The sequence below is a fragment of the Myotis myotis genome, unplaced genomic scaffold, assembly GCF_014108235.1.
Source record: "Myotis myotis isolate mMyoMyo1 unplaced genomic scaffold, mMyoMyo1.p scaffold_m19_p_20, whole genome shotgun sequence".
NCBI classification, from domain to species: Eukaryota; Metazoa; Chordata; class Mammalia; order Chiroptera; family Vespertilionidae; genus Myotis; species Myotis myotis.
Genome location: NW_023416325.1, coordinates 20,252,599 through 20,269,176, shown reverse-complemented (window position 1 = coordinate 20,269,176; position 16,578 = coordinate 20,252,599). Strand labels below are relative to the sequence as shown.

General features: G+C 37.2%; 1 protein-coding gene across 7 annotated transcripts in view; it reads left to right on the top strand.

Moving 5' to 3' along the window:
- Window positions 1–16,578, top strand: part of TAOK3 (TAO kinase 3) — a 151,172-nt gene that overhangs the window by 61,043 nt on the left and 73,551 nt on the right. For 5 of the 7 annotated variants that reach the window (XM_036353933.1, XM_036353934.1, XM_036353928.1 and 2 more), the window contains exons 2-5: window positions 8,732–8,834; window positions 13,726–13,934; window positions 15,077–15,148; window positions 15,967–16,068. In XM_036353933.1, coding sequence (XP_036209826.1) covers window positions 13,815–13,934; window positions 15,077–15,148; window positions 15,967–16,068 — 294 coding nt within the window. In that variant the 5' untranslated portion in view covers window positions 8,732–8,834; window positions 13,726–13,814. Of the gene's footprint in view, window positions 1–8,731; window positions 8,835–13,725; window positions 13,935–15,076; window positions 15,149–15,964; window positions 16,069–16,578 lie in introns of those variants that run through there. The other 2 variants (XM_036353932.1, XM_036353935.1) reach the window with 2 other exon arrangements.

Sequence of the window (16,578 nt, the reverse complement as noted above, 5' to 3'; positions counted from 1 at the left end):
CAATATAAGTGATATTTAGCCTTGCTGACTGAAGGCAGGCTTAAGTAGTGGATTCTAAACTACTTAATGCAAGGATACCATGTATTATGACTGTCCACATGGAAGAAATATTGTAGAGCAGGATTAAATTTTCATTTAATGTGTAATATAGATTTTATTTCAATTTTTAAAAACTAATAGTGTAGACTCCGACTCCAAAGGGGTTTCTAGATGTTTAAATGGGATGATATCAAATGCCACTTCTTTAAGACACTCGTTGAAAGAAATAGGTTCTTAAACAAGTAAGTTGGGAGTGCTGATAATTCTGAAATTATTGACATTTGGGTACTGTTTTATTCAATAAAATAGTACATTTCTAAAATAAAGGTCAAAACCATTTTAAATAAAGCAACCTGTAGAAATAGTAATTTTTAAAAAACAGTGATAGTTTCTTGCTTAACAAAATTATTTACCATAATATTCCTTAAATGATAAATACCTTAATACATTTTATATATGAATTAGTATAATTGAACAGCATTTTTTGGACACATGTAGTGTATAGATAGTATGTTCAGCCTGGTGATATAAATATGATCCCTGCCTTTTATCAGCATATGGTCTTAATATGGTCCTACCTAAGACAACCTAAATCTTGTGTTTGTACTGTGTATATAAGAAATGTTTACATCTCAATGAGTGACACTAATTAAAAGATGCATGTTTCCAACTTGGGAAAAAAACGTTTACAGCATCTTTCTATGGGATAAAAAAGGAAAATAACCCACCCAGCTTAAGAGAGAGTCAAGAAAGTTTCCCTGAAGTGGTATTATGTAAGCAGATTCTTGAACAAATTCTAGTGAGCTAGGAAGAAGAAAGGGTTTGCCAACAGGTACTTCTTCACATCCCAAGGAAGTACTTTGAGATAGCTGAGGTGCCCACTGTGAGGCCTCAGAATTCTTAAGGACAGGGTTCAAGAGCAGACAAGGAGCAGATCACATTTGCCATCCATCTACAGGGAGTTTGGATGTTTTATCCTGTACCTGGTGGGATTAAAGGGTTTTAAGCTGTAGAATGGCATGGTCAGATTTTTCTTTCAGGTTGATAATGCAAACAGTAGTAGAGGATGGATTTCATTCATAAACAGCTATAAAAAGTTTTTAATATCAGGTAGCTCTATAGAGAACTGTTAGGGTTCATTCAGCTTCTAAATTTAAAGTAAATTACTCAAGAATGAAGAAATTGCTTTAAATACCTGAACAAGAAAGTACTTGTAATCACTTATATCTTGCAGAACTTAAACATTTGAGATTCATATTCAGAGGCAGTATTGTTGAAAGATCAAATAAATGTAAAGAGTCTTTGGAAACAGATTTTAGGTCAAGATTTTACACTTAATCAAGTATGTGTACTCTGTTATTTTATTTATGTGTGCTTTTTAAGTTATTGGGTGGAGACAATTATAAATTTTTTCTTTTATTTCAAAGAATACCATTTTTACCCAATTCTTTGAATTATATACACTAATAAAAGACAAACATGCAGATTGACCATGCCTTTGCTACACCTTAAGCCACGCCCACCAGCCAATCAGAGCAACTATATGCAAATTAACCCAACCAAGATGGCGGCTGGCAGCCATGGAGCTGGAGCAAGCAGGAGGCTTGGTTGCCCCAATGATGGAGGAAGCCAAGCTTCCCTGCCTACCACGGCCGGCTGTGAGCTCCACTCAAAGCAACAAAGTTTCAATTATAGAAGGTAAATAACCCCCAGATACCTGCTTTCAGCCAGCTGTGACCACGGAGCTGGAGCAAGCAGGAGGCTTCCCTCCCACCTGCCTTGGCCGGCTCTAAGCTCCTCTCAAGGCTACAAAGTTTCAATTATAGAAGGTAAATAAATCCCAGAATAAAAAGAATAAAAAAAATTAAAAAAGGAGAGGCTGGGAGCTTCCGTCGCCAGGAGGCTTGGCCAGCCTGAAAACGGCCCTCAGCCCCTCACCCAGACTGGCCAGGCACCCCAGTGGGGACCCCCCACCCTAAAAGGGGTATGGCCACCCTGTAAACAGCCATTAGCCCCTCACCCAGGCTGGCCAAATCTCCATGGGGTGAGGGTCCCCACTAGGGGGGGCTTGACCAGCCTGCAAACACCCATCAGCCCCTCACCCAGGCTGGCCAGGCACCCCAGCAGGACCCCCACCCTGATCCGGGACACACTTCAGGGAAAACCAGCCGGCCCCACCCGTGCACCAGGCCTCTATCCTATATAATAAAAGGGTAATATGCAAACTGACCCTAACAGCAGAAAGACTGGGAATGACTGGTCACTATGACACACACTGACGACCAGGGGGCAGACTCTCAATGCAGGAGCTGCCCCCTGGTGGTCAGTGCGCTCCTACAGGGGGAGCTCTGCTCAGCCACAGCCAGGCTGATGGCTGCCAGTACAGCAGTGGTGGCGGGAGCCTCTCCCGCCTCCTCAGCAGTGCTAAGGATGTCCGACTACAGCTTAGGCCTGCTCCCCGCTGGCAAGTGGACTTCCCCCGAGGGCTGCCGGGCTGCCAGAGGGATGTCTGACTGCCAGCTTGGGCCGGATCCCTGAGGGAACAGGCCTAAGCCAGCAGGTGGACATCTTCCGAGTGGTCCCTGACTGCAAGAGGGCATAGGCCGGGCTGAGGGACCCCCTGAGTATACAAATTTTTGTGCACCGGGCCTCTAGTTGAGATATATTTTTGAAAGGAGGATAATTATCAAAGGATCAGTTTTTCTAGCTACCTAAAAAAGAATACATTTTGGCTACTGATTTAGTAATCATTTGAAAATTGTCCAAATTTTTATTCAAAAATATAAGGAGGCTCTATCTTAGTCTCCTCAGTCTTCTATATCAGACTAAGTGGTTTAAACACAGAAATGTATTTTCTCACCTTTTTGGAGGCTGGGAAATCCAAGACCAAGGTGCCAACCGATTAAGTTTCTGATGAGCTCCTTCTTTCTGGCTTGCAGGATGACTGCCTTCTGGAATTGTGCTCTCAAGGCCTTTCCTCCTTGCATGTGTGAGGTGAGGGGCTTATAAAGCCACTAATCCTAATGAATTAGGGTCGAACCCTTAATGACCTCACTTAACCTTAATTACCTCCCCTATCTCCAAATATAATCACATTGCGGGTTAGAGTTTCAAAATCTGAATTTAGTTCATAGTGAAGGCCAAAGAAGACCTTTTTCTAAAAAAAGTAAATGTAAATGTAAGTATATACAACTTAATTTTGAAGTTTTGGGGTTCCTACATCTGACTGTGCTTAAGAAAAAACTGTTATTTTCAAAGCAACAAAGTGGAGACAAGGTAGAATGGTCCCAAACAAACAACAACAAAAGAACTTGCTAATAGCTGTGACATTTTAGAAAAATTGCATGTCAGGTAATCCTTCATTAGCTGTAAGAAGGTTTATTTTCAAAGCTCTTATTTCTGCATGTTCTATTTTCTCCAGAGCCTGGCACTGTAATCCTATAGCAGGGAGTCAAAAGTTATAAATACAGAGCTCTTACAGTGCCTTCACATATTTGATGATCAGTGGGAGGTAAAATTTGCAGAAGCTAAAGGTGTTAATATCTTGGGTTTTTCTTTTATTTGACTTTGGACAATTAAAGTGAAATTGATTGCTGAGAATTTTACATACCTTGAACTCAGGGCATTTTTGTGTGTGTGAATCTGAATAAAAGATTCTAAAATCAAGCAACATGCCAGGATCATAGACTTTTAGGGTTGAAATGGAACTTAGAAACAATCTTGAGTAGCCCTAAGACCAGGAAAAAAGTCAGCTGGTTCATTTTATTACTGATGCACATTTAAAAAAATGTTTTTATTTATTTTCAGAGATAGGAAGGAAGAGGGAGAGAGAGATAGAAACATCAATGATGAAGGAGAATCATTGATCAGCTTTGTCCTACAGGTCCCCCACTGGGGATTAAGGCTGAAACCCAGGCATGTGCCCTGACCGGGAATCAAACCGTGATCTCCTGGTTCATGGGTGGATGCTCACCCACTGAGCCATCCAGCAGGGCTGCACATATTTTTTTAAAATATATATATTTCCATAGACAGAAAGACAAGGGATTTTTTTTGTTTAATACTTGACATGAAATGAAAGGCAGAGTCATATAAAAATCTAAATTTTATTTCTGATAGTAGTGTTTGACTATTCAGTCATTTTAACCTTTTGATTATATATAAAATGGAGTGAATGCTTAATTATAGAAATAAAATATTATATTTTACACTTACTTACCAACACTAATAATTCAACTTTGGAATATTTTCCAAAGATTTTCTTCTTAGCTTTCTCTTCTCACTGCATTCTTGGCCTGAGTTACCATGGTTCCTTCTTGAGTTTCTTATCTACCTTAAACAAATAATTCTAGATCTGAATTTCTAGCTATGTTATTTTCCCTGAATTCCAGTTCATAGTGAAGGCCAAGCAGAGCTTTACCTGGCCTTCATTTCATTCTACTTGCTATACATCTCTACCTGGATGCCCATCTAGCACTTAAAAGTCTATTTGGCTAGAAAACACTCACCATGTTTTTTCCATTAAACTTATTCCTTTGACTGAATTTCCTATTCTTTTTCATAGAGTAATTGTCTTCACTGTTGCTTGTTCTTAGAGCCTCAGAGCTAACTTTGATTCCCATGTCTTTTCCAGGCTTACAGCCACTTGCTGACTATGTCACATTATTACCATGTTATTCTTGCATCCAGATTCTTGAAGCCATGGCATGATATCTGCCTTCAACCTTCATTCTGGAATAAGACTGTCATCCTTGTTGGGTAGCCCTAATCTGACCTTCCTGCTCTATTTGCCTTGTATTTCAATTCAATCTTTTAAAAACATGTTATCTTTTTTCATTATGAAGTGATAAATGGTCAGGGGAGAAAATGCTGAAAATAAAAAGAAAACAAAATGCCTATATCTCAATACCCCAAAATAATCATTATTAACATTACGGTCTGTATTCTTCTAATTCTTTTTCTATGATGTGTGCATAATGTTTTTATTTAATGTCAGTTGACCCAGGAGTAGTCTAAAGGTTACAATTATTATGATAATCAGTAACCCCCAACCTCTTCTGCATTATTTGCTAAGTAGAAATTAGTTGATCATTAAGGTCCCTTTCCAGTTCTCAAATGGAGTGATAGATGATCACAATGGGCATATATAATTAGTGGCATAAAAAGCAACTATCATCTATTTTCATTTTCAAAGAGAAAAATACCATAAACAGAGTTTCTTATCTCAGATATCACTTAAATATTAGTGGCAGGCAGTAACAACAACTAACCCAAACAGTTCTGTTTCTTTCTCTAGACACAGTTCTCTTCAAGTCTTTTAGGGAAGTTGTTTTATAGATAGAGGAGAGAAGCTCCTAGACTAGTCTTGACTTTGAAAAAGTCTTATCATCTATTTTTTTTTCATATCACCTATTTTTACTTCATTTTTCACTGATGTAAAATGAAGATTTTACCTGGCTGCAACTACCTTCTGGGAGCAAGATAATGAATGAAATCATGGGAATTTACACAGGCTAATTTACTGTGAAGCTTAAGTTTGAGAGTCCCTCATTTACACCAGCCCCTTCTGAGGCCTATACCTATTTTGTTTTGTTTTTAAATATGTGTTTATTGGTTTTGAGAGAGAGGGAGAGAGAAAAAACATGGATGTGAGAGGAAAACATTGATTGGTTTCCTCCCACAAGTTCCCCAATTGGAGATCAAACCTGCCACCTGGTTATGTGCCCTGACTGGGAATTGAATGGTGAACTTTCGGTGTACAGGATACTGCTCCAATCAATTGAGCCACCCGTTCAGCCTTATACCTATTTTTGTGTGGGAATTTGGTAAAAAAATTTTTCTTAAAGAGATCCCCAAATTTGCTTACTCTTTCGTCCTCATAGGAACTGAATCAACCGCTATATATTCAAGTGTTATGAGTCCCTTCAGAGAAATGATGACATGGAAGTCCAATTTTATATTAAGTCAAATTTTTCTTGATCACTCTCTAAATTATGGGCAAAAATAGGAAAACTGTTTGCTGTTCTGAAGTCTGATTTAGGCAACAAAGTTTTCAGAATAAAGTTTCCTGGGGTGAGGAATCAGAAGACCTGGATTTTAATGTGGGGTAACACTACTACATAGCTGTGATTTGATACTTAACTTTTTTGCTGTTTAGTTTAATAAAAAGGTTGAAATGTCTAATCTTTAAAATTCTTTCACAGATGAAACATTATGATTCTTATTCCCTAATGCCAAAATATTGTGGGTTTTTCAAACTAGTTGGCTCCAGATTTATTGTTGAAGTGTGATTACAACATTTTAAGGCAACTAAGATCTTCTGTGAATCCTTTTTCTTGAAAAATGCTGGGCAAAGGGAAATTACTTAAAATATCTACATTTATACTCCCCATCAAATGGGTTTTCTTATATGAAGTCATAATGACTGTGAAAAATAATTTACTTTATTATTGTTGGATGATTTCCCTTTCTTAGAATAAAGAATGAAGATTATTTCAGTTGCACATCTCTGATGAAATCTTCTACTATAAGCTAGCTGAATTGTTCAGTTGGCCTAAGGGCCTAAGACTTGAAATACTACATTCTTGTCAGAGTTCTAATTTCTCACTATAAATACAATAGGGGGTTGAGGGGACTGAGTTTCCAGGTGGTCAAGGAAGAGGGGAAAAAATAATTTCATGCACATTATTTCATCTTCAGTTAATTCTTAAAATGCTGTCCTCTTGGAAGGAAAAATGTTCTGTTTCATATTTTAAGGGAAGGGTAAATTGAAAGGTAATTTTTAGTATAAAATTGTGATGGAAAAAAGGGAAGAATATTTCAGCAAATTTTTATAGAGTATCTGTTATATAAAGATGCCATGGGCCAAGCAGTTCAAGTCCTAGGTATTTAATTAAGAGAAAATGTATGTTCACAAAAAAACTTGTACACAAGTGATTATAATAGCATCCTATCTAATAAAGAGGGAATATGTTAATTGACCCCCACGCTATCGCAAAGATGGTGGCACCCACAGCCAATAAGGAGGGAACATGCTAATTGCTGCCCCGCCCTCGAAGATGGCGGCACCCACATCCATAAGATGGCAGTGCCCAGTCCCCTCAGCCCCTCCAGGGCAGCAGGCTCGCGGCAATGCCGGCCCTTCCCCAGGCAGGCCCGCTGCTCTTCGCGCCTGCCTCCGGAGTCCCCCAGTCCCCTCAACCCCCTAGCCCAGCCGTGGACAAACTACGGTCCGTGGGCTGGATCCAGCCCATTTGAAATGAATAAAACTAAAAAAAAAAAAAGACCGTACCCTTTTATGTAATGATGTTTACTTTGAATTTATATTAGTTCACACAAACACTCCATCCGTGCTTTTGTTCCGGCCCTCCGGTCCAGTTTAAGAACCCATTGTGGCCCTAGAGTCAAAAAGTTTGCCCACCCCTCCCCTAGCCACTACTCAAGTATCTAAAAATTACTTCAATAACATTAGTTTTAAATTGTTATATTCTTTGACACAACAACTGTCCTTCTAGAAATCCATTCCAAAGAAAGCCCTAAAACATAGATAGGTAATATGCACAAAGATCTTCAAAACAAAATAATTTTTAATAGTTCAACAAAGGGTAGACTGTGGCCTTGGCTTCATATTGTGGAAAGATGGTTATGAGTGAATTGTGACTCTTCCATCAGATATACATTGAGTAGTCATTAAATGATCTTTTTGAATAGTGTTTGATGATATGGCAAAATGCTTATAATATAGTTAGATAAAAGAGATAGTCTATCCCTAGCTGATTTGGCTCCTTGAATAGCGTGTCAGCCTGCAGACTGAAGGGTCCCAGGCTCTATTCTGGTCAAGGGCATGCACCTCAGTTGCAAGTTCCTCCCTGGCCCGGGCCCTCGTTGGGAGCGAGCAGGAGGCAACCAATTGATGTGTTTTTCTCTCACATCGATATTTCTCTCTGTCTTTCCCTCTTTCTTCCACTCTCTCTAAAAATCAATCGAAAAATATCCTCGGGTGAGGATTAAAAAACAAAAGAGAGAGGTAATCTATGAAATTATATCTATAAATGTGATCTCAGCTGTGTAACAAAATAAATATGAGCATGAAAAAATAAATATGTGCTTGGAGAAATGTATGCCAGATTGTTAATGGAGTTTGTCCTGGGTAGGATTATGGATTTTTTTTCATAGTATTATATATTTCCCAGATTTTCTACATTGGGCATGTACTTCTTTAATAGATAATAAAGAATAATCATTACTCCCAAAATGCAGGAGGTTGGTTATAGGAGAGCCTAGAAAAGGGAAGATAGATGAGTCAATGTAAATCATCATGCCTATTGGAAAAGCAATTCAGAATATAAGCCTTATTGACAGACAATCAGTAGCATCACTGTGTGCTGTCAGATTAGTCCTGTCTACGGGTAGCCTCTATTGAGTTTCCCTGGACTCAGACAAACCAGTGGAAGCCTCAATATAGATTCTGAAATCTAGTGACACATTTGTTTTCCTGATATTGCTTGTGAAAGAGTAGCCTGTGACTCTGTTGTGAAATTTTTACCTTTTACATTTGTCATCCAAAACAGCTAAAGGTAAAATTTTAACTTTGTAATGTTACATTTATAAATATTATAAATGACCATGTTATTGATTATTACTCCTTTAACTTGACCCTGCAATTATGTATTTTCTTCTTCTCTTTCAATAGGTGCACCATAAATACAAAAGACTGAAGTTACAAAAGGGGAAGAAAAGGTTGCTGCTAAAATGAATTTGAGCAATACAGTGTATTTTGTGCCATACACAAAAAGGTATTGTCCACATAGATCCATAACTTAGCTTTCTCCTATAAAATGGAAATAAGTGGTACAGTCTGGTTTTTTTCTTTTTAAAAAAATATTTTTATTGATTTCAGGGAGGAAGGGAGAAGAAGAGAGAGCTAGAAGCATCAATGATGAGAGAGAATCATTGACCAGCTGCCTTCTGCAGGCCCCCTGCTGGGCATTAAGCCTGCAACCCAGGCTTGTGCCCTGACTGGGAATCTAACCATTACATCATGGTTCATAGGTCAGCACTCAACCACTGAGCCACCCATTCAGGCTTTTCTGTTTTTTCTATAATTAATTTTTAGTATATTTCTAAGAAAAATATATTAAAAGGGAAAATATTAATAAAATTGGGATAAAATGTTCTTTTATAAAGTTTTTTAGTTTCAAGTTATTTCCTTATAAATTTTTATTATTCTCATTTATAGCTTACAATAGATAATTATTTGGTTAAAAGAAATGAGCTCAAGTTGATTTCTATTATCAAATTATTTTCTGGAAATAAAATTTTTGTTGTAGTAATACACATAAGCAAAAAGAGGAAATTTAAAAATTACCTGAAATCCCAACTTTAAATAAAACATAAGCCTTCAAAGAAATCTAAACTTACAGGTTAAAGAAGCCATATTTCCCATCTTCACTGTGGCATCTCTCCTATGATCTACTTATACTCTGCCTTTTACTAAAACAAAACAAACAGTAAAGAAATGGCCTCATGTAAATTCCCATTAGTATATTACTGGGTCAAACACTGTACTCATTCTTTCAGTTGTATCCTTATGCCCATACCAAAAAAAAAAAAATGTATATTTTCTATTACTTTGCTAATTTGGTGGGTGAAATGCGATGTCTTATTATTTTAGTTTTTACTTCTTTAATTACTAGTAAAATTTTATATGTTTCATTTCATTAATGGCTCCTGCTATTTCTTTTTTAAATTTAATGTTTATGTCCTTGAGTATGTGAGTGGGTGTATGTATATGTATGTGTTTACCTCCTTGATATCAAAAATAACTGGCAAATAATTTGTAAGAACCACTCCCTTTCATTTTTTAAATTGTATCTTTCTTTTTAAAACAAACATTGATTTTTTCCATATAATAATTTAATATATTTCAAGAGCATACTAGTAATATGTTAAACACACTTATATGTAAACTAGAGGCCCGGTGCACAAAAATTTGTGCACTCGCGGGGGAGAGGAGGGGTCCCTCAGCCTGGCCTGTGCCCTCTCGCAGTCTGGGACCCCTCAGGGGATGACCACTTGCTGGCTTAGGCCTGCTCTCCGGGGGATTGGGCCTAAGATGGCAATCAGACATCCCTCTGGCAGCCCAGCAGCCCTCGGGGGTTGTCCACTTGCCAGCGGGGAGCAGGCCTAAACTGCAGTCGGACATCTTTAGTGCTGCTGAGGAGGCAGGAGAGGCTCCCACCACCACCGCTGTACTGGCAGCCATCAGCCTGGCTTGTGGCTGAGCAGAGCTCCTCCCATGTGAGAGCGCCCTGACCACCAGAGGGCAGCTTCTTCATTGAGCGTCTGCCCCCTGGTGGTCAGTGTGTGTCATAGTGACCAGTCATTCCCAGTCTTTCTGCTGTTAGGGTCAGTTTTCATATTACCTTTTTACTATATAGGATAGAGGCCTGGTACACGGGTGGGGGCCGGCTGTTTTCCCTGAAGTGTGTCCCGGATCAGGGTGGGGGTCCCGCTGGGGTGCCTGGCCAGCCTGGATGAGGGAATGATGGCTGTTTGCAGCTGGTCACACCCCCTTCAGGGTGGCAGTCCCCACTGGGGTGCCTGGCCAGGCTGGATGAGGGGATGATGGCTGTTTGCAGCTGGTTGCACCCCCTTCAGGGTGGGGTGTCCCCACTGGGGTGCCTGGCCAGTCTGGGTGAGGGGCTGAGGGCCGTTTTCAGGCTGGCGGGTGACTGAAGCTCCCAACCTCTCCTTTTTTTCTTTTTTTTTTTTTTATTCTGGGATTTATTTACCTTCTATGGCTGTCACTAGAGCTAAGAGCCGGCTTTAGCCCTAAGGCTCAGCTCCAGCTCTGAGACCTCGGCTGCTGAAAGCAGGTATCTGGGTTTGTTTGGGTTCTATAATTGTAACACTGTTGCAGTCCTGCTCGCTCCAGCTCTAACAGCTGAAAGCAGGTTTCTGGGGTTTGTTTAGGTTCTATAATTGCAACATTGTTTCTTAGAGTGAAAGCTCAGAAGCCGGCAGCGGCAGGCGGGGAACCTTGGCTTCCTCCTTCACTGGAGCAAGCAAGCCTCCTGTTCGTTTCAGCTGCCTGGCTGCTGGCCGCCATTTTGGTTGGCAGTTAATTTGCATATCTTGCTGATTAGCCAATGGGAAGGGTAGCGAAGTTACGGTTAATTATCATGTTTCTCTATTATTATATAGGATATAATAATTATAAATATATCATATTTAGTAATACATTTATCAATGCATTTAAGAATTCACCAATAGATTTATTAATAATTCATTAATATCTTTCTCAATTATATTTATTGGTTGCTTATTTCCCATTTATTCATATCAATTTCTACATTTATATATTAATAAATAAATATATATATGAAGCCATCATCATATTGAATATACATGTCCATCATTCCCCAAAGCTTTCTTATGCCCCATTTTACTCCTTCCTTCTCTCTCTCTCTTCTCTTCTCACCCATCTCTATTCCTGGGCAACCACTGATGTGCTTTCTGTCATGTTAGGTTAATTTGTGTTTTCTAGAATTTTATATGAATGAAGCCATAAAGTATGTATTCTTTTTTTTATCTGGCTTCTTTCACTTAGCTTAATTATTCTGAGATTCATCCATGTTGTAGCATGTATCAATATAGTTCATTTTATTGCTAAGTTACATTCCATTGTCTGCATTTACCACAGATTGTTTATCCATTCATCTGTTGATGGACATTTGGGTTGTTTCCAGTTTTGGCTATTAAAAATAAAGCTGCCATGAACATTTGTGTACAGTGCTTTGTTTGGACATATGTTTTCATTTTTCTTGGCTAAATACATAGGAATGGAATGGCTACATCAGATGGTAGATGTATGTTTAACTATTTAAGAAATTGCCAAACTGTTTTCCAAAGTGTTCATTCCATTTATACATTTCCGCCAGCAATGAATGAGAGACCCAGTTACTTTACAATCTTGCCAATACATGGTATGCTTAGTCTTTTTAATGGTAGCCATTCTACTAGGTGTATACAGTATTTCATTGGGGTTTTAATTTGTATCTTCCAGATGAATAGTATTAAGCATATTTTCTTTTGTTTATTTGCCATCCATATAACTTTTTTAGTGAAATGTCTATTCCAATTTTTTCCCATTTAAAAAATTGGGTTGTTCATTTTGTCAAGTTTTTTAATCTTGATAAAGTCTAATTTATCAATTTTTTTCTTTTATGGATAATGCTTTTCTTTGCCTAATCCAAGTTCAAAAAGGGGAACAAAACATAAGATTTTCTTTAGGAAAAACAGAAATATCTATGAACTAAATTTATGAGAACTAAAATGTATTTTAAACTTTTGAATATTTTTTTAATAAAGCTGAGTACTATGGATCACCATTTGCTGGAAATACATAGATCACTATGTCGTAGTATATAGACTAAATACTTGCTTCCTGACCATGGGGAAGTTGTTTCACCTTAGTCTTAGTTTGTTCCATAATATCAAAATAATAAAGTCTCACATTATGATTTGTTGTGGGGTTTAACGGAGATAGTATATATGGTATTTAGTGTTGCCTGACACATAATAAGGCCTAATTAATGTTAGCTGTTATTATTTAAGTATTAATTAGACCAAAATGCTTTTTTAAAAACAGATTTATTGAGACATAATTTTTATATTATATAATTTACTCATTTAAAGTATATAAATCAATGGGTTTTAGTAAATTAACAGTTGTACTACCATTACCACAGTTAATTTTAGGACATTTTCACCACCCTTTAAAGTTATTCCCACAAACCCACCTTTCCCCCAGTCCTAGGCAACCAATTGCCTACTTTGTCTCTGTAGATTTACTTATTCTAGAAATATTTTATAAATGAAATCATACAATATATGGCTTTTTTCACTTAGCATGTTTATTGGGTTTATCCATGTTGGAGCATGTATCAGTACATCATTTGTGTTTTTTTTAATTGTTTTATTGCTTAAAGTATTACAAAGAGTATTATATATGTCTCCTCTTTTCTTTTTTTTTTTTTTTTTTTTCTCTCCCCTTGATATTCCCCATCATTTGTTTTTATGGCTGAATAATACTCCATTGTATAGATAGACCACATTTTTTTACTCATTCACCAAATGGACATTTGGGCTGTTTCCATCTTCTGGCTATAATGAATAATGTTGCTATAAATATCTATGCACAAATTTTTGTGTGGACATCTGTTTTCATTTCTCTTGGCTATATACCTAGAAGTAGGGTTTCTGGATCAAATGGCAACTCTGCGTTTAAGTTTTTGATGAACTGCCTATCTGTTTCCCAAAATGGCTGCACTATTTTACATTCCCACCAGCAGTGTTAAGAGAGTTCCAATTTTTTCACATCCTTACCAATTCTTATTATCTGACTTTTTGATAATGCCCACCCTAGTGGGTATGAAAAGATATCTCTTGTTTTAATTTTACTTTTCTAATGACTAGTGATGTGGAATGTTTTTTTCATGTGTTAATGGCCACTTGCATATCTTTGGAGAAATGTCTATTCAAATCTTTTGCCCATTTTTCTTTTGAGTTACTTGTCTTTATTATGGAGTTATAAGACCACAATGCTTTTTTAATATCAATTTGTATTGCCACCAAACAAAATGTGTTAGAAATAAGGTAATGTCAAACTTAATTTTTCTACAGGTACTAAAAATTTACCCCCAAAATATTGTCAATGAGAGATAAAGCTGATTGGGACATCAAAAGCAAAACGTTTGCAAGTACTGGTCATCATGCCTAAAGGGGTGCCAAAGGACCCAGAGATTGCTGATCTGTTCTACAAAGATGATCCTGAAGAACTTTTTATTGGTTTGCATGAGATTGGACATGGAAGTTTTGGAGCAGTTTATTTTGTAAGTAATGGAAAAGAATCATTTAGATAGATCAGATTAAGAAAGTTTGACTTCTACACATTTTATTACTTGAAAAATACACTTGGCTTTAATGTCTATTCTACAAATTAAATGATATTTCCAGTAGAGGCAAATAGTCATTGCAGAAAAGCCAGTCCAGAAATCTAGGCGTTATTCAAGTTAATGGTATCTATAACAACTGACTGCTGTCAAGGTAATATTAACAAGTTATAAGCTTGAAGTTGAGCCCTATGCATTTCGACTGTATGCCACACTTTTTCCTGCCTTAGGACCTTTATATATGCTCCTACTTAGAAAATGCTGCACATTGCATCCCTGTCCCTCTTTAGCTCTTGTTTGTCCTACAGATTTCGGATTAAGTGTTACATCCACAAGATAGCCTTTCTTGTTCAACCCTCCAGCACTAAATTAAGACTTTTTAAATGATCTCCTAACACCCTGTGCTTATACTTTGTTGCATTTATCACAATTGTAATTAAATAATTGTGTGAGAGTTTTTGATTCATGTGTATTCCTCCCACCTTTTAATGGTTATTTCATTATATAACTGTACCATATTTATTTAACTGGTTCTCTATTGATGGAGGTTCTATATGATGAAGCCGGTGTGGATGTTTTAGAAATATGACTTGTTTCTGTTTGAATGAATTTATTTTATTAAACCCTAATTTTTTATAGTGTAATCTTTGCATGTATACAGAGAGGAATTAAGATAAACTGTTCTTTAAAGTGGGATGGAAATGTCTACCTAAACCTATCAAAAGTTGAACTATCTTTAAATTGTGATAATGGCCGAAACCGGTTTGGCTCAGTGGATAGAGCGTCGGCCTGCGGACTGAGGGGTCCCGGGTTCGATTTTGGTCAAGGGCATGTACCTGGGCTGCGGGCACATCCCCAGTGGGGGATGTGCAGGAGGCGGCTGATCGATGTTTCTCTCCCATCGATGGCTCTCTATCTCTCTCCCTTCCTCTCTGTAAAAAATCAATAAAATATATTTAAAAATAAAAAAATAAAAAAATAAATTGTGATAATGAAGTGTGAAAATGTTAGATTCTCTAGTCAAATATTTAAGAACCATCATTCATTCTTTTTGTTTTACTTTCTTCATTGTCTTAACACAGGCCACAAATGCTCACACCAATGAAGTGGTGGCAGTTAAGAAAATGTCGTATAGTGGGAAGCAGACACATGAGGTAAGTTAAAGATAGTTGAATACCTAAACTGACATAAGTAAGTTAATATGAAATTGATAGAAGAAACAACGTTCTTTAAACATTTTTAAAATATATTTTTTTATTGATTTCAGAGAGGAAGGGAGAGAGAAACATCAATGATGAGAATCATTGATCGGCTGCCTCCTGCATGCCCCCTATTGGGGATTGAGGGCACAATCCAGGCATGTGCCTTGACTGGGAATTGAACTGTGGCCTCCTGGTTCATAGGTCAATGCTCAACCACTGAGCCACTCGAGCCAAGCATCTTTAAACATTTTTTATCACAATTCTTTTTTTCCCTCCTTCTGGAGCATACACTAAACATTCCTAATATTCTAACGCAGTCAGCTGTTTTGTGGAATAGATGGGTTAGTACAGTGGTCGGCAAACTCATTAGTCAACACAGCCAAATATCAACAGTACAACGATTGAAATTTCTTTTGAGAGCCAAATTTTTTAAACTTAAACTATATAGGTAGGTACATTGTTTTTAACTTAATTAGGGTACTCCTCAGGCTTAGGAAGAGCCACACTCAAGGGGCCAAAGAGCCGCATGTGGCTCGCGAGCCGCAGTTTGCCGATCACGGGGTTAGTACAATGGATTTAAGTATGTATTTCGTGTTAGATTTACATTTACATGTATTCAAACTTAAAGAAGTAACATAAGATTAAATGGCTTCTTCATTTATTAAAGATTTACTTTGTCCCTTTAAAAAATAAAAAGAAATGATGTATGTGTACTTGATAATAAAATACTATTTTAAGCTTTAGAATGATAATTTTCTTTTCTTCAATAGAAATGGCAAGATATTCTTAAGGAAGTCAAATTTTTACGACAGTTGAAGCACCCTAATACCATTGAGTACAAAGGTTGTTACTTGAAAGAGCACACTGCTTGGGTAAGTCAAAAGACCTCTATTATTTATTTTTTTCTATTTTTTCTCTTATCTCTTTGATCTATAAGATTATCAGTCCCACTTGACTTTTGTTATTAGTCTTTCACATTTGTTAATGCCTTAGAATATGCCATATGCTATATATTCTATAAGAATGATATCTAGACTATGGGAAATTGCATTCTATAAACACTCATTGAAGAAATGGTGGAAGTTAACATGATTTTATAATGACTTATTTATGAAAGTAAAGAGCAGGGCCTTCTATTCTCATTTTAAAATTTTTATCTTTGACATTTTTCATTCCCCACTCCAATTCCTGCATAGTTCAGAATTGTGCTTGGTATTGTAATGCCTAAGTTTTATCAAACAGGGCCAAGCTATAATTAAAATGAAACAATCTTTTGTTCCACTCTGTCTTCTTAGTGTATTTTTACATGATTGTGTTTCTGTTGGGCACTGTTCAGTACATAAAATGTTATACTTTGTACTTAATTCAGATTGCACATTCCA